The 23,581-nt window shown below is 40.6% G+C and overlaps 1 protein-coding gene across 2 annotated transcripts; it reads right to left on the minus strand.

Annotated features, from left to right (window-relative positions):
- Window positions 1-448: 448 nt before the first annotated feature.
- On the minus strand, window positions 449-22,672 carry itpkcb (inositol-trisphosphate 3-kinase Cb). Of its 2 annotated transcripts, none has more exons than XM_063004890.1 (7): window positions 21,659-22,672; window positions 6,770-6,866; window positions 3,748-3,961; window positions 2,981-3,185; window positions 2,040-2,141; window positions 1,624-1,695; window positions 449-1,079 (listed from the first exon to the last, which is right to left on the minus strand). In XM_063004890.1, the coding sequence occupies exons 1-7, from the start codon at window positions 22,574-22,576 to the stop codon at window positions 858-860; spliced, it is 1,830 nt and encodes a 609-aa protein (XP_062860960.1). In that variant the 5' UTR covers window positions 22,577-22,672; the 3' UTR covers window positions 449-857. The 2 variants fall into 2 exon arrangements, with proteins under 2 accessions (XP_062860960.1, XP_062860959.1); XM_063004889.1 differs by having other exon boundaries at window positions 21,641-22,672.
- Window positions 22,673-23,581: the final 909 nt, after the last annotated feature.

A 23,581-nucleotide genomic window follows, 5' to 3' on the forward strand; every position in this document is an offset into this window, starting at 1 on the left:
GCAGTGATGAGAGATTTGTGGTTATAATGTGACACAACATGCTGTAATAGTTGTAGCCTAGTGGTTAAGGTACTGGAATTAAAAGGTCCCTGGTTCAAGCCCCACCAATGCCAGGTTGTCACTGTTGGGCCCTTGAGCAAGGCCCTTAACCCTAAGTCGCTTTGGATAAAAGCGTCTGCTAAATCAAGAACATGTACTTAATCCTGGCATGCACTGTCATGGCCACTTTCAACACTGTTAATAGGGCAGGGTACAATTCCCGACACTTGAAAAAACATAGAAAGAAAAGTAAGGCTTACGTAATGAATTGTGATACGAATGTTTTATCAGCTGACCCAGCCCTAGTATTTGCAATTTTTGATAATACACAAGAAATTCTACACTTTAAGAATGCATCTTAAATGCTTCCAAAAAAAAATAAAAACAAGAAGAATAAGAAGCATAGAAAAAGAAGAATGAAAACGTTGTGTTGATGTAAAATTAAATTAGTCTATGTACACTAAAAATATTAACATGAACGCACACGTGGAAAAAACATCCAGAGTTCTAGTGTTATTTGCATTTAAAGAAATACGTCCCAAAATAAAACTATTCTGCCTTTTTTCTAGACAAACGTCTTTTGATCTGAGAGCAGTGTGTTAGATTTGCATACTTGTCGGTCGCTGGCGTGTCTCGGATGAAACGAGAGCCGCGCCAGACTGATCACCGGTCTGCCAAATGACATCAGTGTTAGTCCTCCTTGCCACACGCTTGCTGTTTATATTCCAGCCAACGACGGCACGAAGTCACGAGCAAAAGCTCCATCGAGAGCATCAACTCCCAATTCCATCCTCCACCGCCGGGGGTAAACACGTCCCTCATGACTGAGGATACATTTCGTCAGACACCATTGCACCAAAGATTTCAATCAAGTTATCCAGTCCCCACAAATAACCATCCTCTCGGTTGCCCTCTGCCCACGGGGTGCGATGGTCCAGGTGTTGGTGCGGAGGCAGGGGTACAGTCTTTCCAAAATCTATCATCCAGACCTGCGCCTGGCCCGATGCATCATGCACGAAGAGCAAAGAACTGCCCACCACCTGCAACAAAAAAATAAGCAATGAGCTCTTATGTCATGATACCAACAGGTTTTTATTGTGGGAAACATATTGGGACACTCCTTCTAATTCATGTGTTTTAGCCACAGTAGTTGCTAACAGGTGTAATAAAATTATTATATAAAGGAAATTCTATGCTTCTAACTATGCTTCTAGCAACCGTTTAGGGAAATCCCTAAACTCTTAGGTCTACAAGGGTACAAGGACACAAGACTGTACCCTTGTAAACATAGCAAACTCTATAAAGACATAAAGAAGAGCTCAGCTTAAAGAATCTCCCGTGACCTGGACAAAGTCCTGACCTCGGTCCCAGTGAACAGCTTCGGAATGGACTGGAACGTAGATTGAGGCTTTCTTGATCAACATCAGTGCCCATATAAATGTGTGAATGGGCACAAACATACTTCTGTGTGAAACGCCTTCTCAGAAGAGTCACTCTATTTGATGTCCAACAAGCTCATGGTCAGGTGTCCAAATACTTTTGGCCAAATAGTGTATGATGTGATGTGTGTAAATGATGACTTACCTCGTGTGTACGGAAGAACTCGGACATCTCCAGCACTCTGCGCAGCTCCTCTAACCTCTGTAGATAACTCACCTATAATTAATAAAAAATAAATAATTCATTATTCAGTCAATTTTGTTTGTTATTAAATACAATTTCAATGCATAGATCCACTTTAAATCTGGACGCACAGACAAACTTATAAACAGAAACTAATAAGTATGCATTAAAAACTCAATTCATGTAGAAGAAAAAGTTATTAGACACTGCAAATTAAAAATATGATTAATTTAAAGTTAAATTTAAAGTTAGTACGTGGTAAATCTACAGCATGGATTAAAAAGTTCATCTCAGTTTATTCATTTTGTTGTTATATGGGAAGTCAAAACATGCAATTTATATTCACAATCTATGACTTGTGACTAGAACAGACGTACCATAACCAGTGCATTCCCATCCACAAAGTCGTTCAAGGCCTTTATGACCTGGTCTCTGTGCTTAGTCTTCTTAAAGTTGGTGTTGCATGTCCCATCTGATTTCTGCATCAGAGACAAAACAAAAAATAAAGAAATTATTAAACATCATAGTTATGCATGGTTTTGAAAAATAAGATCAAGGTACCACAGGGCACAAGAGCTGGATGGACGTTAACAACTTATAATTGTTCATAAAGAGCTATTGTGCTAATCTGTCATCATCCACTTGCTGTTGTGCTTCAATTTAATCTCTTTACAGAGTGCAAAACAAAAATACACTGTATATAAAATTAATTTTATAAAATTAGAGCTACGCACAAAGCAAAACAGCACCAAGTATAGAAATATAAAATAGGATACAAACATTTGGGCTTCGACGTTTTACATGTTCAGCTTTTTAGCAGATGCTTTTATCCAAAGCGACTTACAATTATGACTGAACACAATTCAGTGTTCAGCAATTGAGGGTTAAGGGCCTTGCTCAGGGGCCCAACAGTAACAACTTGGCAGTGGTGGAGCTTAAGCAGGCAACCATCTGATTACTAGTCCAGGATCTTAACTACTGAGCTACCGCTATCATGGCGTAAACACAATGTTAAATCTATTTTAAAAATTATGTAGACACCGACCCAGTAATGCACACTGGCTTCTAATAAGTGTAGGTTGGTAGACCACTACAAGCCACTTTGGTGGCCACTTGTTGTCTACAGTCAATGGTTAAGAAACCCGAGGGTAGCTATAATCACAACACTTTTGTTTTACTGATGCAATGCCACCCACACATCTTAGGCTATGTCTCAAAGATGCCCCGTCCAGTGAATTCCCGATGAAACCCGGACCCTAAAATGACCACAAGCACCGATTGATGAACATACAATGAGATTGTGAGTGTGTGTATTAACCTTGACGCCCTCGATGCGAAAGCCGAGCGTGGCTGTAGAGCTGAGAGTCTCTCTCCACTGCATGTAGCGAGGTTTGAGGATAGCCTTCTGTGCCCGTTCCTCCGCACTCGGTGCATCCGGGTCCACCGCCACCATCTTCTCATACATGTCCTTTCTTAACTTGGGCCGCTCGCGAGCCTTCACTAGTTCCTCCTCCAAATACGTCCTGGGGCGAAAACAGAGAGAGGGGATGAGCATAATACCCGGGGAAAAGTAGTGACTCTATTGTGTACTTGTTAACGTATTTAGTACCATTTTTAATTCAGCCAAACTACTGCTCGTAGTTTAAGGTCCATAGAAATATAAAGTCCCCAAATATAATAAACATTACATGGTCAAAAGTATGTAGACACCTGACCATGAAGTGGGAATCCTTTTTTTTCTGAGCACGAGAGACCAAATAATGGATAATTGTTTCATATAAGCTGGTTTGTTTTGTATAAACTCGTGTGCAAATTTTAGACGTGTACTTGTGTGTGTGTGTGTGTGTGTGTGTGTGTGTGTGGGATGTAGGAAAACAGTGAAATGCATTTTAATACAGTGGCTATTATTTCTCTCTAAAATATTTGTTTACACTTATAAACACATACTTGTTTGTTCATGTTTATAAGTACTAAGTGAGTTGACATCATGTGTGAAAATCTAAGTGTATATATTTAATAAAAGTATATAAGAAATAACCACAATTAGTTACTTAAGACACTCATATATCTCAGTCCTTCTCTTACCTGCTGCCCATCTTGCAGTCCATGATGGACGGCAAGTTGAATTTGACCAGCAGATCCTCCATCAGGTTAAACTCCTGATCGTCTCGTTGCACGACGCCGTAGTAGCTCGGTACGAACGGCCTGAGAGAATCGGACATCAGCTTTTGCAGAGACTGCTGCTCACACTCGCTGTATTTCTTCATGAGCTTGCCTCTCTCTTCTGCATGGAAATTATCTACACAAACACACACAGATATAACCTTTCTAATGTCACCATGACTAAACTCGCTTCATTTGTTGTGGTCAGACTTCAGCAAACCTGAATTGATGTAATCTGTAACTTTATAGTTGGATAACTGTAAGAGGTTGCAGGTTTTCCAAAAACATCACAATTTTATAATGAAATAAATATTATATATTATTGTTTTTTATAAATATTAAAAAAGAAAAACAATGCAAAATAATCAAAATTCCAAGACAAAGTCCATGCCATGGTGAACTGCGTCCTCCACAAATACTGATGCCTGGGGAAAAAGATTATTTATCATTCTAATCTTTAATTCAAAATATAAACAAAATAAAATATTTATACACCGACCAGGCATAACATTATGAGCACTGACAGGTGAAGTGAATAACACTGATTAGCTCTTCATCATGGCACCTGTTAGTGGGGGGGATATATTACACAGCAAGTGAACATTTTATCCTCAAAGTTGATGTCAGAAGCAGGAAAAATGTGCGAGCGTGAGGATCTGAGCGAGTTTGACGAGGGCCAAATTGTGATGGCTAGACGACTGGGTCAGAGCATCTCCAAAACTGCAGCTCTTGTGTGGTGTTCCCGGTCTGCAGTGGTCAGTATCTATCAAAAGTGGTCCAAGGATGGAACAGTGGTAAACCGGCGACAGGGTCATGGGCGCCCAAGGCTCACTGATGTACGTGGGGAGCGAAGGCTGGTGAGCTACTGTAGCTCAAACTGCTAAAGACGTTAATGCTGGTTCTGATAGAAAGGTGTCAAAATACACAGTGGAGTCCATGCCTCGATGGTTCAGGGCTGTTTTGGCAGCAAAAGGGGGACCAACACAATATTACAACCCCTGGCAAAAATGATGGAATCACCACTCTTGGAAGATGTTCTTTCAATTGTTTAATTTTGTAGAAAAAAAAGAAATCACAGACATGCCACAAAACTATCATTTCTCAAACTGTCAACCCTCTGGCATTAAGAAACAATAAAAAAAGAAACAAATATAATAGTTGTGGTCAGTCACAATTGCTTTTTTTTTTTTAGATCAAGTAGAGGAAAAAAATATGGAATCACTCAAATCTGAGGAAAAAATTATGGAATCATTAGAAAACACTGCACCATTATTACTTTGTTGCACCACCTCTGGCTTTTATAATGGTTTAAACTCTCTGAGGCATGGAGTTAACTAATGACAAACAGTATTCTTTATCAATCTGCCTTCAACTGTCTCTTATTGCTGTTGCCAGATCAGCTTTGCAGGTTGGAACCTTGTCATTGACCATTTTCTTCAATTTCCACCAGAGATTTTCAAATGGATTGAGATCCGGACTATTTGCAGGCCATGCCATTGACATTATATGTTTTCTTGAAGGAAAGTTTTCACGTCCTTTGCCCTATGGCAAGATGCATTATCATCTTGAAAAATGAAGTCATCATCACCAAACATCCTTTCAACTGATGGAATAAGAAAAGCGTCCAAAATTTCAATGTGGACTTTGGCATTTATTGAAGACCATCTCCCCTGTGCCTTTACCCGACATGCAGGCCCATATCATCAACAACTGTGGAAATTAACATGTTTTCTTTAGGCAGTTATCTTCATAAATTTCATTGGACAGACACCAAACAAAAGTTCCAGCATCATCACCTTGCCCAATGCAGATTCGCGATTCATCACTGAAGATCACTTTTATCCAGTCACCCACAGTCCACGATTGCTTTTCTTTAGCCTACTTTAACCTTGTTCTTTTCTTTTTAGGTGTTAATGGTGGCTTTTGTTTGGCTTTTCTGTATGTAAATCCCATTTCTTTTAGGTGATTTCTTACAGTTCAGTCACAGACATTGACTCCACTTTCCGGCCACTTGTTTCTCATTTGTTTTGTTGTGCATTTTCTGTTTTCAAGACATATTGCTTTGTTTTCTATCTTGATGCTTTGATGTCTTACTTGGTCTACCAGTATGCTTCCCTTTTACAACCTTCCCATTTTGTTTGTACTTGGTCCAGATTTTAAACACAGCTTACTGGGAACAACCAACATCTTTTTGCGACATTCCACAATGATTTATCTTCTTGAAGGAGCTTTATAATCCTCTCATTTGTTTCAACTGACATATCTTGTGTTGGAACCATGATTCATGACAATCTGCTTTGTGCAACAGCTCTCCGAGGTGTAAGCACTCTTTTTAAACTGAAGAATAATTAGCAAATCTAATCTGCTGCAGATGTTTTGTTTTTAAACTGCAAATTACAGAGTGATTCCATAATTTTGTCCTCAGATTTGAGTGATTCCATATTTTTTTCCTCTACTTGATCTAAAAAAAGCAATTGTGACTGACCACAACTATTATATTTGTTTCTTTTTTTTATTGTTTCTTAATGCCAGAAGGTTGACATTTTGAAAAATGATAGTTTTGTGGCATGTCTGTGATTTATTTTTTTTCTACAAAATTAAACAATTGACAGAACATCTTCCAAGAGTGGTGATTCCATAATTTTTGCCAGGGGTTGTAGGAAGGTGGACATAATGTTATGCCTAATGGTGTATTATTAAGATTTTAGTAGATGTTGGAAAAATGAGAAACAAATTAATTTTTTTCCCCTAAAATGTGTGTGCTATTGGCATTTATATCAGATATATAGATATAAACATATAAACAAACATATAAACAAATGTTTTTTAGTATTAGTACAATGTTGAAAAAAAAGAAAAAGAAAATCTGTGTGTGGTAACTATTGGCATGTACAGTATATCAGATATTGTTTATAAATCTGCATGTGCACAGGTGATAGGGTACCTGCATGGCCGGCCAGCTGCACCCATGGATAGTTCTTAAAGGACACCACGAAGGGGGAACAGTGCACCATGGTTTTCAGCTTCTTCCACTGCCTCGTCTGGAAAGCAAGAAACACACAGAGTTGTGAAGGAGCTCGGGGTGGAGTAACGGCTTCGTTCTGTGCTTTTTCTCGACCTGAACAATCAGCGATTTTATCTCTTACACACTGCAGCTGCTGCAACGTACAGACGACACCACGTGTTATTTATCTCAAGACTAAAGCTCACCACACAGATGCAAGAAATTTTGGGGGATCTAAGTGTGCATCCCTGTCTAGTTGAAAGATATTCAATCCAAACATGAGGAGTAATGTATTGAATACCTCATTTACTTAAACATTTTATTAATCTCACATATTACCATCATGCTGCCGAACGCTGTCGCTCACCAAACCCAGAAAATTAAGATCAATATCAGACGTTACTGCTGAAACCAAACCGTCGTAACTTCATGTTTTGTCATTTCTTGCTCTTTCTTTACATTGTAGATACGTCTGCATTAGATACCTTGTTTAATAAAGTGCGTCTGTCTGTCCATCCGTCTACATGCTTGATGAAATTAAAAACCAAGATTAATATTTAAGCTGATGTTTAATTTGGCTAAAAGTGGCTCATCTTTCTGTAACTGTTGTTGGGGTGTCTTTAGAATAACGGTAGATTAAAATGTACTTCAATGTGTCTTCAAGCACATACGTCAAATTAGTGCATCAGATATTAACATTACATTTACATTTGGCATTTAGCAGACGCTTTTATCCAAAGCGACTTAAAATCATCACTGAAAACGATGCAAGCAATTGAGGGTTGGTTAAGGGCCTTGATCTGGGGGCCAACAGTGGCAACTTGGCAATGGTGGGGCTTGAACTGACAACCTCATGATTACTAGTCCAGTACCTTAACTGATGAGCTACCACTGTCCCTACATCAGTGGTTCTCAAATGAAGGGCCGGAGCCAACTAGGGGCCCAGAGGTGGGGTCCTGTTGCATTTTATTATTTAGAAGAGTAAAAATCATATGTGATGGGTCAGGAAAATCAATAGGCTATTGGCATTGGGGAGACCTTTTGTGAGGTCATAAATCTATTGTAAACCACCTACAGCCTACGTTGGGTGTTTGAGAACAAACAAAGACTTAATTTGCCCACGTCAATAGTGCAAAGGTCAACAGACGAGGGCCGAGAATGATTCTGATTCAGCTATTCATGCTGATCTCATTCAAGTAGATCCACCACCACCAGTTACACAAGCTCTGCAAGCACTAACAGTAAACCCAAAAATACTGAGATCTGTATCTTTATAATGGATTCATTGAATTCCACATGAGCATGAAGGGCTAATAAATGTTGTTTTGTCATCTTGGCTAAAAGTGTAAGAATATCACAATCTGTGTCAAGGGGTCAGAAGCTAAGAACAACGAACTACATCATAACTATTGTAAACATTACCTTAAATATATAAGAATTACAGGATTTGACACGCAGCTCTTTTCACCCCATATTTAGAACCGTCTACAGCTAAATAATTATACAAACTATAACATGCACCCTGTTATAACACTTGTTTGTTTTTATTAATTAAAAATGGTTTTCTTTTCCTTTGGAAGTGCTTGATTTGATCACACGTTTTATTTAAGTAAAGACACGTAACTTTCTTGCATTCATTCATCAAAGACTTCAGGATTTTGTATTAAGATACTTTGTGTTGATGAATGAAAGACAAGATTTCATGAGGACTGACCATAAGCAACTGAGTCACATTGTGTACGTGGTACTACAGGGTTCTCGTTTCTTTACTACTTTAATACTAGAAGGTCCTGGGTTCGATCTCCAGATGGGGCGGTCTGGGTCTTTTCTGTGTGGAGTTTGCCTCAGGGAGCTCCGGTTTCCTCCCACAGTCCAAAGACGTGCAAGTGAGGTGAATTGGAGACACTAAATTGTCTAAGACTGTGTTCGATATAACCTTGTGAACTGATGAATCTTGTGTAATGAGTGACTACTGTTCCTGTCATGAACGTAACCAAAGTGTAAAACATGACGTCAAAATCCTAATAAAACAAACTACTTAAGTCCTAGTTTCCCTTTACCAGTAATGACACAGCTTTGTGTCACACACACACACACCAGCTTGAATCTTTCACACACGTAGGACCTCATACACACTACGTGACGTACAACAATCCCACAGACCCCAGAACTGCTGATATCATCCTTTATAAGTGATTCACTCCTGATTTCTGGTTCCTCATTCCTAAATGGTTCTTTTTTTTCCGCCAAGTCTGCATGTTATCGTTACAGTACTTTCAGAGACAGTGCCCGTAGTGCCCAGCCAGTAACCTGCTTAAACAACTACAGACTGTGCAGCAACATGTCCCTGTTGTATCGGATCAAATATTGACCAGGCAACATTGACCCAGAGTTTCTATACACAGTAAAGCCCTCAGTGATTTTTTTACCCAGCGCTGGTCATGCTTAGGAAAAAGGTTTATCAGAAACACGTCACGAGTGTCGCCGTGACACATTTTAGACCATTGACTATTTGCAAATGATTACAGAAGGCAGGGATTAGGTGTGGGAAATGACAAACTTACTTTTTATCAGTGGAAGCGTCTGTGTGTGTGTGTGTGTGTGTGTGTGTGTGTGTGTGTGTGTGTGTGTGTGTGTATAAAGGCTTAATAAAGTAAACAAACCCCCTGTCATGTTCACAGCTTCTGATAATCCTGATCAAATTTGCCTCGGTGGCTCGACCAGTTTGCTCATATGACAGGATTAAACACCAGCGTGTATTCAGGATTAATCAGATGACAGGCTGACATCGTTTTGCAAAGCAAACAAAAAATTCCCATCAGCGTTCCACTCTAGATGTACCAGTATAATACTATCAAAAGTCTCACACGAGTCTGACATGTTTGACCAGTCACAGGACAGGTCATAACATTAAAACCACCTCCTTGTTTCTACACTCACTGTCCATTTTATCAGCTCCACTTAAAATATAGAAGCTCTTTGTAGTTCTACAATTACTGACTGTAGTCTATCTGTTTCTCTACATGCTTTTTTTAACCTCCTTTCACCCTGTTCTTCATTGGTCAGGACCCCCACAGGACCACCACAGAGCAGGTATTATTTAGGTGGTGGATCATTCTCAGCACTGCAGTGACACTGACATGGTGGTGGTGTGTTAGTGTGTGTTGTGCTGGTATGAGTGGATCAGACACAGCAGCGCTGCTGGAGTTTTTAAATACCGTGTCCACTCACTGTCCACTCTATTAGACACTCCTACCTAGTTGGTCCACCTTCGCTCATCTATTGCTGCTGTTTGAGTTGCTCATCTTCTAGACCTTCATCAGTGGGCACAGGACGCTGCCCACGGGGCGCTGTTGGCTGGATATTTTTGGTTGGTGGACTATTCTCAGTTCAGCAGTGACAGTGATGTGTTTAAAAACTCCAGCAGCGCTGCTGTGTCTGATCCACTCATACCAGCACAACACACACTAACACACCACCACCATGTCAGTGTCACTGCAGTGCTGAGAACGATCCAACACCTGGCCATTGAAGAACAGGGTGAAAGGGGGCTAACAAAGCATGTAGAGAAACAGATGGACTACAGTCAGTAATTGTAGGACTACAAAGTGCTTCTATATGGTAAGTGGAGCTGATCAAATGGACAGTGAGTGTAGAAACAAGGAGGTGGTCGTAATGTTTGACTAACACACAAATCACATCACACACATCCAGAGTTTCTCCTACATGTTGTTCGCTCCCACGTTATAACCTCAAAGACATACATACTGCACTCCTACACTGCACAAAGCTTACATAAGAATGATCTCAAACACACCTCTACACACACCTACACATTTACGGACAGCTGAAAAATTTCCACAATGTATTTCCTCCTCACACAGGTCACAAATTCTTACATTAAAATCTTCTCTCAAATAAAATACACACAAAAGAACAGGAACTGTATCACAGCATCACACTAATCTCACTAACAGAATGATTAACAGTGATTTTAAACAGTGACATGATCTATTTCATTTAAATTACTGGGTAACACACTCACCCGCTCCACAGTAAAACTTCCTTTTTAAATCCTTTCACCGCTGGAATACAAAAGCCAGGATCACGTTTCATACACACGCTATATCAACACATCCGGCTCCTCTTTTAAATTCTAACCCCATATAAACCAGGTTAATATAATCCAGCCTGATGTGATCATTCTCCAGCTTCTCAGGAGTGAAGTTAATCTCATCAAGATCACTGCTGTTTATCTGCTCTCATCTTTCACTCCTCCTATATCTCTCTCTCTCAATTCAATTCTCTCTCTCTCTCAATTCAATTCTCTCTCTCTCTCTCTCTCTCTGCTAATAATTATTATTATTATAATTATATCTAAAGAGATATAACAGCAACACACACTAATGTTATTTTCTCAGAGCAAAGGTCAGTTGACCTCTTAGACCCATACCACCACATACAGTGCTGTAATGAAGCATCCATTACTTAATTATTCTTTATTATTAGTAATATAATTTAGATACAGTGGTACCTTGATACCTAGAAGGATGTATGGAAAACCTGTTAATGTGTTCCATGGTCCTGTGCAACTGATATATTTTAGGTTCATGTAAAATAATGAGGTTGTTTTTGACACTTATACATGGAAAATAACACAAATATAATATAAAAGCACTGAAATAAAAAGCTGATTCTCACAATTTCTCAGAACCTCGAGCTCTAACACCAGATAATCACCAGATAACTCCAGATAAACACAGATACATGTGGAGCTTTCAGACTGGATGTGACGGTTATTCCACACACCGAGTGCTGAACAAAGCGACTGTTCATTGTTAATTTGAAATTAAATAAATACATTTTTAAAAAACAACACGTTGAGTTAAAGGGAACAAATTTCTTGACGAAGGGTGTTGAGTTTCAAAGATTTTGAGTTTGGGGGACGTTGAGTTACAAAGTACCACTGTATTTGAAATATAATATTTCTGTATATAAAGACTATATATAAATCATTGTACATGAGATCAGATCACAAGAAAAATAACACAACTTTTAAAATAAATCAGCCAAAGTAAATGTTGAACATTTTATGCTTTTTCTTTTAAGTAATAACCATTTACATTTTTGCCATTTAGCAGACACTTTTATCCAAAGTGACTTACAGTACTGTGACAGTATATTGTCTAAGAAATTGAGGGTTAAGGGCCTTGCTCAAGGGTTCAACAGTGGCAACCTGTCAGTGGTGGGGCATGAAGCAGCAACCTTTCAATAACTAGTCCACAACAAGCTACAACTGCCTAACCACAATATCAGAACATTTTAGACAGACTAACTCACACTGATTTTCTCTGTGTTCAGTGTCCTAATGTTCTGGGTTTGAATGTTGATGGTGCTATTGGCCAGAAGAACGCCTACACACGTCTGGGCTGGTGGCCAAAGCCCTGCAATGGACTGGCGCCCTGTCCAGGGTATTCCTGCCTTGTGCTCATTGTTTTCCTGAGAATATAATTGAAAATATAATTAAATGATTTTTTTCTTTACGGACTGTTTGCTAAATTAGAAAGTAGTGCTATTAACACAGAATGACTTTTAGTGCATGCTTACTAACATGCTGTTATTACATAAGCACAAAGTTAAATACCTAAAGTCAAATTTAATCACTTAATACAGTTTATAATCTGCTTGTCGATTTCAGCTGCTGCTCCTCCTGCAGTTTGTACACAAAGAGTCGTCGAATAAAAGCCACAGAGCACATGAGCAGAAACCACAGTAAGTGCATCCACTGAATGCTAATTTCCTTTAAACAATGCTGCTTCACTCCCACATACAACGCCTGCCAACACACACACACACACACACACAACACTCACAATGCACACACATAGAAACTCCCACATAACCACCCACGCACACACACTGATCAAAAATCCACACACAAACTCCCACAAACACCCCCACCCCAAACACACCCCTACCGATATTGTCTATTCCTGTCATAGTTTTAGCTCTTATTGTAATTTCACGGAAAGTGTCCTGTCGTCACGGTGATGCCTGTCCGACTTGTGACATCACAACCGAGATTTCACAATCGAGGTCAAAGGTCTGTTATGAAAAACACCCAAGAGTGAAAACAAGGATCTCTCTGTGTAAGCGCTTGGCTGTGGGTGAATTCAGTCAGGATTCGGACTAGCAGCATTTATCCTGACACGTCATGGAAAATCCGGCCAGCTTATTGTTTTTAGTTCCTCTATTCACTGCTCCATTTAATCTTTTATGTGCACTTAAACACAACTTGTTACTGTTGTGACCTTTTTAAATCCGATCCGTCCCCGCATTATACAGCGGGAGGCTGTATAACGCAATCAAGTCTTTTATTATTTTACTCTTATTGTGTTGAGTGTCCTGACTGAGCTCATTGATTTCACACAGCGGTGTCTGTGTGTGTGTGTGTTTTTTTTTTAAATAAATTCCATTATTTACATGGTCCAAATAACAGAAATGATTTCAGTCCAAATAATGCAGGCCATTCTTTCCTCATGGCACAAATATTTACAAAGATTTTTACAATTTACGGCCTGGCATTAAAGGGAAATTGCTATTTAATCTTTTTCTGTAATTTTCAAACTGTGCAGTTGTAACTTCTTTAGGAGGGCATATTAATGCCTTTTATTTATGCGTTTCTCCCCATTTTCCACCTAATTTAGCACACTCATTTATCTTCTGCTGCTCAGAGATACCCGATTGCATCCGAGGAGAGCACGTCGCTGTACACGCCTCTTCCGACACGTGCACAGCCCTCCTCTTCTCGCCCCTGCATTCTGCACAGGCGTCTCCGCCAGTCAGGGTCCTTACACAGCGTATGAAGATCCCACTCGCACATAGTCCGGTCCCCACCCTGCAGATACGGTGGCCAATTTGTATCTGCTGCCGGCACTGCCGATTATGCCCGCCAGATGGCGCCCAGCCAACCGGTGTCAACGCTGAGTTTCGAACTGAGAAGTTCAGAATCCGCTGTGCCACCTGGGCGCTAATGCCTTTGAAATAATTTGTACAACTTGCAGTTGTAGCCTGGCGGTTAAGGTACAGAACTAGTAATCAAAAAAATCACTGGTTCAATCCCCACCACTGTACCAGGCTGCTGCTGTTGGACCCTTGTGCAAGGCTCTCAACCCTCAATTGCTTAGACTGTATACTGTCCCAGTACTGTAAGTCGCTTTGGATAAAGGCGTCTGCTAAATGCTGAAATGTAAACGCTGTACATAATACCGCTGTCTTTTTAGAGGTCATTGAGCGTTTTAATTTGTAGACATTGTTAAATACTTGAAAATGTGCCTCATATTATGTGTTAAAATGACTATAGTAATCAAAGCACGATATTTAATTTCACTATGCAGCTTCAGTTTGTGTGTGTGTGTGTGTGTGGTTTTTTTTCCCTGGGCAGACAAAGCATTGTAAACCTGCAAAACACACACGCTTTACATCCAAAAGCTCTGTACTTTACCTGCTTTATTTAAACCCGAGCTTGGAGTCGTCCCCACCCACTTCCAAATCCTTGCTTCGTTTTCTGCTCTACCTTTTTTCCACCCCTCCTACTCTCTGCCCCGTCAGCCCTACGCCCAAACGCTTTTTTTTTCTCCTTTTTTTTTTTTTACATTCCTGATTCATGTACAGTTCACAGCAGTCAAACCTGTAAACCTGCTACTGAGTTTTATCTGAGAATAAGAAAGAAAACACAGAAAGCAGGACAGATAAAAGAGACAGAATAAGGGGAAAAGAATGTTCCAACTATACTATGTAGTAGTGTACTCTTTATTTATAACATGCACTGTATAACCTAGTACGACACGGCCTGTGTATTATATTCTCTGAATAATTTGATCTGCTCTGTGTAACACACTGTAATATGCACTGTGGTACACTTTAATAATATAATAATAATAATAGACTATAAGATGTGCAGTACAATATGAAATAAAAACTTTATAATATTTGGTACACTCTGTATATCAAACAATATGCAAAACATTATTCTGGTCACATTCTGTACAAAGAAAACCTCACTTGTTATACGCTATATTGCCAAAAGTATTCACTCACCCATCCAAATCATTGAATTCAGGTGTTCCAATCACTTCCATGGCCACGTGTGTATAAAACCGAGCACCTCGAGATTTTGGACAATTTCATGCTCCCAACTTTACGGGAACAGTTTGGGAATGGCCCCTTCCTGTTCCAACATGACTGCGCACCAGTGCACAAAGCACAAGGTCAATAAAGACGTGGATGAGCAGGTTTGGTGTGGAAGAACTTGACTGGCCTGCACAGCGACCTGACCACAACCTGATAGAACACCTTTGGGATGAATTAGAGCGGAGACTGTGAGCCAGGTCTTTTCGTCCAACATCAGTGTCTGACCTCACAAATGCGCTTCTGGAAGAACGGTCAAAAATTCCCATAAACACACTCCTAAACCTTGTGGAAAGCCTTCCCAGAAGAGTTGAAGCTGTTATAGCTGCAAAGGGTGGCGACATCATTTTAAACCCTATGGATTAAGAATGGAAGTCACTCAAGTTCATATGTGTGTGAAGGCAGACGAGCGAATACTTTTGGCAATATAGTGTACATGTGTCCTTCATACAAACCTAAAAGTGCAGGTTGGATGACACCTACATAAAAAGATACACAATGTGCTTTTCCCCCCTCGTACATTAGTACATAAGACAGTGAAGCTGTTGGTTCTCGAGACTTCGAGACATATCATATGCAATAACAATGTCCAGGGAAACCAGTGTTGGAAACCAGTTAATTGCTAAATGCAATGAATAGCCAGATCAGGTACAACTTGCATGATGACCTACAGCTTTAATACATTGATGCCAATGATGCCAATTGATGATTTACATTGTGCTCGTCACCTCTGTATATCCAGGCCTATGGGCAATACTAAATACTCTGTAAATGCTGTTTAATCTGTTTAGGTGCTATTCTATGAATTATATGCAGTACCCCCCGTACAACACACCAGGTACACTGTTTAATATTTAGTATACATTGCATTATTTACAGTACTCACTGTAAAATATGTAGAATACTTCATATAATATGTACGACACGCTTAAAATGTGGTATACTCTGTATAATATTTAATAAGTACTGTACACTGTGTGTTCTGCAGTATAATCCAGTGTAGTAACGTGACATGAAGTGGCGACTTAAGCAACAGCAGTAAGTGACACAGAGACAGAGTGACGCACGTCGCTGAATTAAGATTATTTTGCTTTTTTTTTTTTTTTTTTGGGAAATTACGCATGACGGGGTTCAAATACAGTTCACACACTAGTGACTGGGATCCTCATCCCCAGTTACAGACTCCACAGACAGCTTGCAGGTGTTTTGGTGAATAAAAGCAAAAAACCTGTACATGCTGTCTTGTTTCATTGTTTTGGGGTTGATTTAGATGTTTAAATGAATTTTAAAACCAAAGTAACAAAGCTAGTAAATGTAAACGTTGTTCAGTACACTGTGTATGATATAGACCAGAGATCCGGTCCGTGGGTCGTGTTATTATAATAATTAGAGACGTTACATCAGCCAACACACGGGTGTTTATCGTCTCATATCACCCCCAGGTCAAAGCAGTGTCTCGTTGCAGCGAGAAAAAAGCTTATTTGTGAGCAATATAGTTATTCTACTGTATTTTAAGTCCCTCCGCCTCCGTCGGTCCGTGGAATTATATTTTATATGAAACCGGTCCGTGGTGCAAAAAAGGTTGGGAAGCGCTGATGTAGACGACAACAGTTCTGGCTCACAACACGACAGACCAGAAATAACTTGATAGTGTAAAGGTAGGATTTTAGGCTGTGTGAGCTTGTGTAGCGTAAGGGTGAAAAACATGTTGCTGGAAACTGCAGTGCCAAAGTTCCTGTGTTTGCATCCCAGGCTGGGTTCACAAATGAAGGAGGTGCATTGAGTAACATGGACCTAGCCATTAGGGAGACACATATCAGTGCATTCTTAGTCCGGATAAACAGGAGGGTTGCATCAGGAAAGGCATTCGGCGGAAAAACAGTGCCAAAATAAATATGTGGACGAATGATCCACCGTGGTGACCCCTAACGGGAGCAGGCGAAGGGATTCATTTACTCTGTAGTATACACTGTGTATTAAACAACTAAAAATATTTTATACAGCTGTATACGCAGATGAGGGAGAGTTCCGTTTACCCTGCAGGTATTTCTGTATAAAGTTTGTTGTATAAATCATCCTTAGGCCTTTGTGAGCATGTTGCATTTTGCCCTGACGTTTTATGTAACAGAGCAAACACACCCGCCGGCCGATCAGAATTTTTCCTCATTCTGCTGATTCATCAAAACAGCTGGTGGTGTGGAACAAGTCTAAGCGTATAAATAAACCGTAGCAGTTTTTCTCTTTTATTTTCACTTAAAAAGAAACTACGAGGTGGGGAAGGAAGTACACAATTTACAGCTTTGGTGGAGCGTAGTTACAAAAGGAACCACCCACAATTAAATTTTCCATGACATGCGATCTGAGCGCCTTTACGACGGCAGTGGTGTGTTAGCAAGTCTGGTGTCACTAGCTGAGCTCATGAGGGTATGTTTGCTTAACACACAGCACTGTCAACACGGAAGGGCAGAGCAGACGCCACGGCAGATGATCTCAGTAACGTCTGAAGTACAGAGAGTTCTTTAAAGTGAGAAAGGTGCACGCCTGTTGCAGGATCCTTCGGTTACACACGTCTCCAGAGGCTGATTTACAGATCGAACATAGATAACTTATCTACCTTTATTAAGTGTTAATGTTTAAAGTGCCTTAAAACAGAATTCAGCGTTGAGCTAAACCACAAACGCAGACACACGAACCTGAGGCTAAACTGTGCTACTGTCCTGGTGGAACATTTACATTAGATTTACATTTGTGGCTTTTATACAAAGTGACATACAGTTATGACTGAATACAATTTAAGCAATTGAGGCATTAAGGACCTTGCTCAGTATGGCAAATTGGTGACAGTGGGGATTGAACCAGCAACCTTCTGATTACTAGTCATTACTAACAGGGGAAGGGTTGGAACGATTCAGACTTTATTCTAGCACAGACTGAACTAAAAGATAATAAACTCTCATTACACTCTTCATACTTTTCACATCTATCTATATATCTAGTTTATTTAAGACTTAAGATATCTTAAGATTCTTCCTTGTACTTTTACAATAAGGGGGTATTTCTTTACCACTGTTGCCCTCAGCTTGCTCATACGGGGTGTTTTGGTCCTGGATTTATGTCAAGTTGCTCTGAGACAGTGTCAATCGTATAAAAGTGCCATGTAAACAAATGTGACTAGACTTGACAGTGCTCAGGCCACAAACATTCACACATTAACCAACGTGTTTTTGAGTCATTGCCTACTCGAGGAAAGCCTCTCGAAAACATTCAGCACAATAAAAGTCAACATCCAAATCCCAATCATATGGTCATTTATATTTTATGACAACCGCTGTAACACTGTAATCATCACCTTTATACAACTAGTGATAAGCAGCACTGCACCACCCACAAATAACAATCACCATCAATCAAATCAGAGCACCTTGATAAAGCTTAAGGTTTTAATAACACAGGCGTGTCATTTAATGCTAGTAGTACATTCAGGTTTCAGAATGTACCGAGTCAAATGTTGTACTAAAAAGACACTTAAGCAATTTCAAACTACTACATAGAGCGGACAAAAGAGTCATCATAACCCACTGTAACAATAATTCTACTCAATAACTTGTTTATTATTTATTTGGGTTTTAACACCATGTTCAACACATATATGTGTGTTGTCTAACGGCAGGTGTTATAATTCTATCAGCTTATTTTATCTTGTCTTTATATTTTGGGGTCATTTGTTGACATTTACATTCATGTCAGGGTCTTTTTTTCTATTTATTATGTATTTTCTCCCCCAATGTAGTGTAGTCAATTTGTCTTCCGCTGCTGGGGATCCCTGATTGCATTTGAGGTGGGTATATTTCTAGCAGACCCTTTCTTATTCACCCATGCTTCTGCACAGGCGCCTCTTATCTGCTAATCAGGGTCCTTGCACAGCGTTCGAAGACAACAGACACGGCCTAGCAGACACGGTAGCCAATTAGAGTCTGCAGCAGGCACTGTCAATTATGCCTCCTAGCCAACCGGTGGCAACGCCGAGTTTCGAACCGAGGAGTTCAGAATGTCGGCGCTGGTGCCATGTCAGGGTTATAATGCGCTAACCCCGACATGACTGGCTATGTCTGAATGGGGTGGGCGAAACCCTACGATGGGTTTGTGTTCCTGCCTTGCTTACATTTGCATTTTTGGCATTTAGCAGCCGCTTTTATCCAACAGTGCCCATATACATTGCAATCAATTGAGGGTTAGAGGCCTTGCTGAAGAGCCCAGCAGTGGCAACCTGGCAGATGTGGGGCTTAAACCAGCAAATTTCCAATAAATAGCCCTTTACTTTAAGCGCTTATCTACCACTGCCACTACCACTGTCCAGTGTTTACAGGCAAACCAAACCCACTAAGCCCTATTCAGGATAAAGTGGTGGTAAGATAAATATGGAAATGTAATGAACATGGAGCTAAATTTCCATGTGTCTTTATTGGATATTTAAAAACCTCCATGTGTATGATGCTCAGCAATCCAGTACCAGCCTTTTTCTTATTTTGAATATCCAAGTAAGTAGTTTACGGGCTGCTTAAAACAATTAGATAAATACTAATACTAGAATACAATGAGTAAAATATTAGTGTATGTTTAAATGTTTAAGTATCGATAAAGCATCGGCTACAAATACAGCTGTCACACTATAAACACACCCCACCCACACCTATCCCAGCATGCTATCTCTGTTTAAGGAGAGACCAATCCCTGATCCCTGATCTTTGACCCCCATATCAGCTAAACTGCCGAGCCATAAAGACAGCTTGTTTATACTCAAAGAGTTTCTTCATTATTGAAAAGTCTTCCTTCACATCAGCTGACATGTTCCTTTTTGTCACTCGGCTCGAAATGTCTAAATTTTCCAAGAGTCAAAGGTTTCGGTGATCAGACTATGAGTAACTCTTGACTGACGCTAGATGTGACGCTTGACATTTGACGTTTTTATTGAAATAAAATAATGCACTGGAGGATTTGACAGGAAACATTTAGTATAAAGGATATTAATAACGGTGGAGGTCTTAAGTTGTTGCTGGACCTGTCTGCTTAAACAGTCCTAACACAGACTGATCACCCAAATGGGAAAAACAAGGTCAGCAAATGACAATTAATTTGCCTGGGCAGAGAACAGTTAGCTCAAGGCCAGTTGGCTACGACGCCTGTGATTGTTTTGCAGTGTGTGTGTGTGTGTGTGTGTGTGTGTGTGGGTTTGGGTTTGGGAGGGAGGTGTATCATCCACTGCCTGTGAAAAACTATCCATGATATTAGTGTGCATTTGCTTTGATGCACAAGATCAGGCCTGTAGAGACTCAGCAGAAGAAAGTGCTATGTGTTCTGTACACTAATGATGGATGACGGGGCATGCACGTGCACGCACACACACACACACACACACACACAAGATGACATCTGTACATAACACTTAACTGTTACTACACTTGCATGTTCTGTGGTGACCTTGCAATTTTTAACACTGTAGTTTTGTTGAATCTGTTTGAATCGAAGCCTGCTGAGTTTATCCACTGGCTATGAAGTGAAAAACACAGCAATCACACCAGGGTGAAGAGTAATCACCTTGTCCAAAACTGCTTGCAAAACGTGATATCTGTCGACCTTAAGCAAACTGTTAACTGCTCCTGTATTAGGGGTCGTCACAGCAGATCTGGCACAAGCTTTATATTTATATCTGGGCTTGGGACCGGCACTGAAAGTGCCGGTCCCAAGTGCATCTCCCAACGACTAGGCTGTTTTAGCCAATCGTGTCTGTGCAGATGTCAGACTGACCGATAGGAGTAAGTGTTGACAGAGACAGTTTACAAAAATGCTAATACTTTGAAATTAATTACTTACTATTATTATTTGGGATATTAGACCCTGCTTCAGTGTTTTTAATATGTTGATGGTTTGTTTGGCGTCTACATGGCTCTTCTGGGTTTGTTTACTTTTTGTCTTTTGGAACATTTTGGTTGTATGGTCCTACATAGAACATTTAAGTGTTTGTTTGAAGTGTAGTCAGAATGTGTCCATACTGAAATCTTGGTTTAGGGAATTGGCTTTTGTTTCTTGCAAATGCTGTCACTAAATACCTTACCTTTATTCCAGTCAGCTAACTAAACAAAAAATGACAGACATTCATCATTTAAGGGATCTAAATAAGATTAGTTATGAATCTGACAGTATCCAGACTTTTGCACTTTTACTCTATAGAGTTTTGCATGTATGGGACAAATAGGAGAAGTTTGTGTGCATTATTGCTGCCAAGATGACAAAAAAAGAGGTTTGACACAAATTATGGGCCCTGGTGACCTGGGTATGATCATTGTCTGTGAGTTGGTAGTCTCTCAACACCCCCCCCCCCCCCCCCCCCAGTTCCCTAAAACATATATATTATGAATTAGGCTCTCTAAAAGTGACTTAGTGATGTATGATGATGTTTAGGCACCCTATAGTGGGTATGTTTCTGCCTTGCACACTGCAACCCTGACCAGGGTTGACGAAATATTGATATTGCAAAGTTACCACTATGACGAGACTATATTTTGTGCAGCTTTAATACATCAAACCAATGCATTAGATCCACGATGTTGGATTTTTTCTTACCCCGGATTGCATTCTTACCCCGGACAGCTCATCAGGGGTCTGTGAAAAGCCTGCAGGTTCTGCATCACTCCCTGCAATATCATCTTCTGACTCCTCGAAGGAGGACGCGGATGAGAGTCCCACCGAGGACGCGTTGGATAGTTTGCGCTGGGAGACGCCAAGCACCGGGGAGCCACCCCAGCCGCTATCCGAGTACGGAGACTCATGTCCCGCCTGCAGATCCAGCGACAGTCCGCTGAAACTCAACGGGAACTCTGAAACCTCTGAGTGTTTAGGTCGGTCCGGACTCGGATCGCGGGTCACTATCAACCTCGGGATGGTCCCTGGAAAACTGTGGTACTCTATTAAATCCTGGCTGTTGAAGAATTCCTCTTCCAGAGAGCTGGGTTCTCGGTCCTTGTCCTGGTCGTTGTGTGCATGCGTAAACGCCGGACTGAATTCGCTCGGTGAAAGGGTTCCACTAGCAGGAGGAGTTTTGGTCATGTTTGCAGGCACTATGAGGTTCATACAAGTGTGAACATGTTTGTCTGAGACTGTTTGACGCGTAAGGTCGTCTGAAAAGGAACCGGAATGGACATGCGAGAACCGTGTTAGTGCTGCTTCGCCCTCGAAACCGATACCGCGTTGCGCTTCCTCCATAATCCGCGGTGAGCTGGTCCACTCATGGTCCGTCTGCTCCAAGTTTCTGCATCGTGTATCGAAAATGTCTGCTCGATCGAGCCCACAGACGGTACTAAAATCCTCATCGAGAGTTAGATTCGCTTTTCCTTTTAAAACTTTTCCAAACCTCTCAGTAGATTGCACGGAAACGGGTGCGTCACCGCAATAACGCGTAGACTCGAGCGTCTCTGGATCTCCTTTACCGTCCGTAAACGCATCCCCTGCTTCAGACCTCCCTTGGTGCGATGTAATCCTCGGTGCCTGCTTATTTTTCATCGGATTGATGTTCAACCAGAGTCGCCTGCCTGCCCACCAAACCGGCGATTTATGTTTACTACTCAGTTCCGTTACTACCAGTTCCGTCTCACCGTCTCACCGTCTCTCTCTCTCTCTCTCTCTCTCTCACTACAGCCGCTGTTTAAAGTGCACTCAAACGCTTTTACCTCCGGCCGCATCCCATTTAGCTCACAACATACCCACAGTGCACTACATATGGCATTAAAGTCAGGGTTTCATACCCTACAGAGTGCACGAATACAGGGAACACGAAGCATTATTGGTTTCAGCCTTTATCGTCCTCCCACAGCTCATTTTTCCACAAAGTTGGGCAGTTCTTGTAAAACTCAACCAACCCTCTCAGTTTAGGTTCCTGCTCACACAAATGTATAGTTCATTTTAAGAGAGATTTTATGTTAATGTATTAAAACAAGGAAGAATATATATTTTATTGTATTTTCTGAGGAAAATCTGACAATATTTTCACGAATAATAAATGCCTTATCTTTTTATAGGGATAATATAGCAGGATAATACGTAGATAATAGGGCCAGCTGCAGCCTAGTGGTTAAAGCACTGCACTAGTAATCAGAAGGTTGCCGGTTCAAGCTCCACCATTTCATTTTCGGCATTTAGCAGATGCTTTTATCCAAAGCAACTTACAGTACTGTGACAGTATATTATCTAAGCAATTGAGGGTTAAGGGTCTTGCTCAAGCGCCCAACAGTGACAACCTGGCAGTTGTCCCCTCGATTACTAGTCCAGTACCTTAACCGCTAGACTACAACTACCATTGCCAGGTTGCCACTGTTGGGCCCTTGAGCAAGGCCCTTAACCCTCAGTTGCTTAGTTTGTTTGTTTATTAGGATTTTAACGTCATATTTCACACTTTTGGTTACATTCATGACAGGAACGGTAGTTACTCATTACACAAGATTCACAAGGTTATATCAAACACACATGGACATGGACAATTTAGTGTCTCCAATTTACCTCACTTGCATG

This window comes from Trichomycterus rosablanca, chromosome 11, assembly GCF_030014385.1.
Source record: "Trichomycterus rosablanca isolate fTriRos1 chromosome 11, fTriRos1.hap1, whole genome shotgun sequence".
Lineage (NCBI taxonomy): Eukaryota > Metazoa > Chordata > Actinopteri > Siluriformes > Trichomycteridae > Trichomycterus > Trichomycterus rosablanca.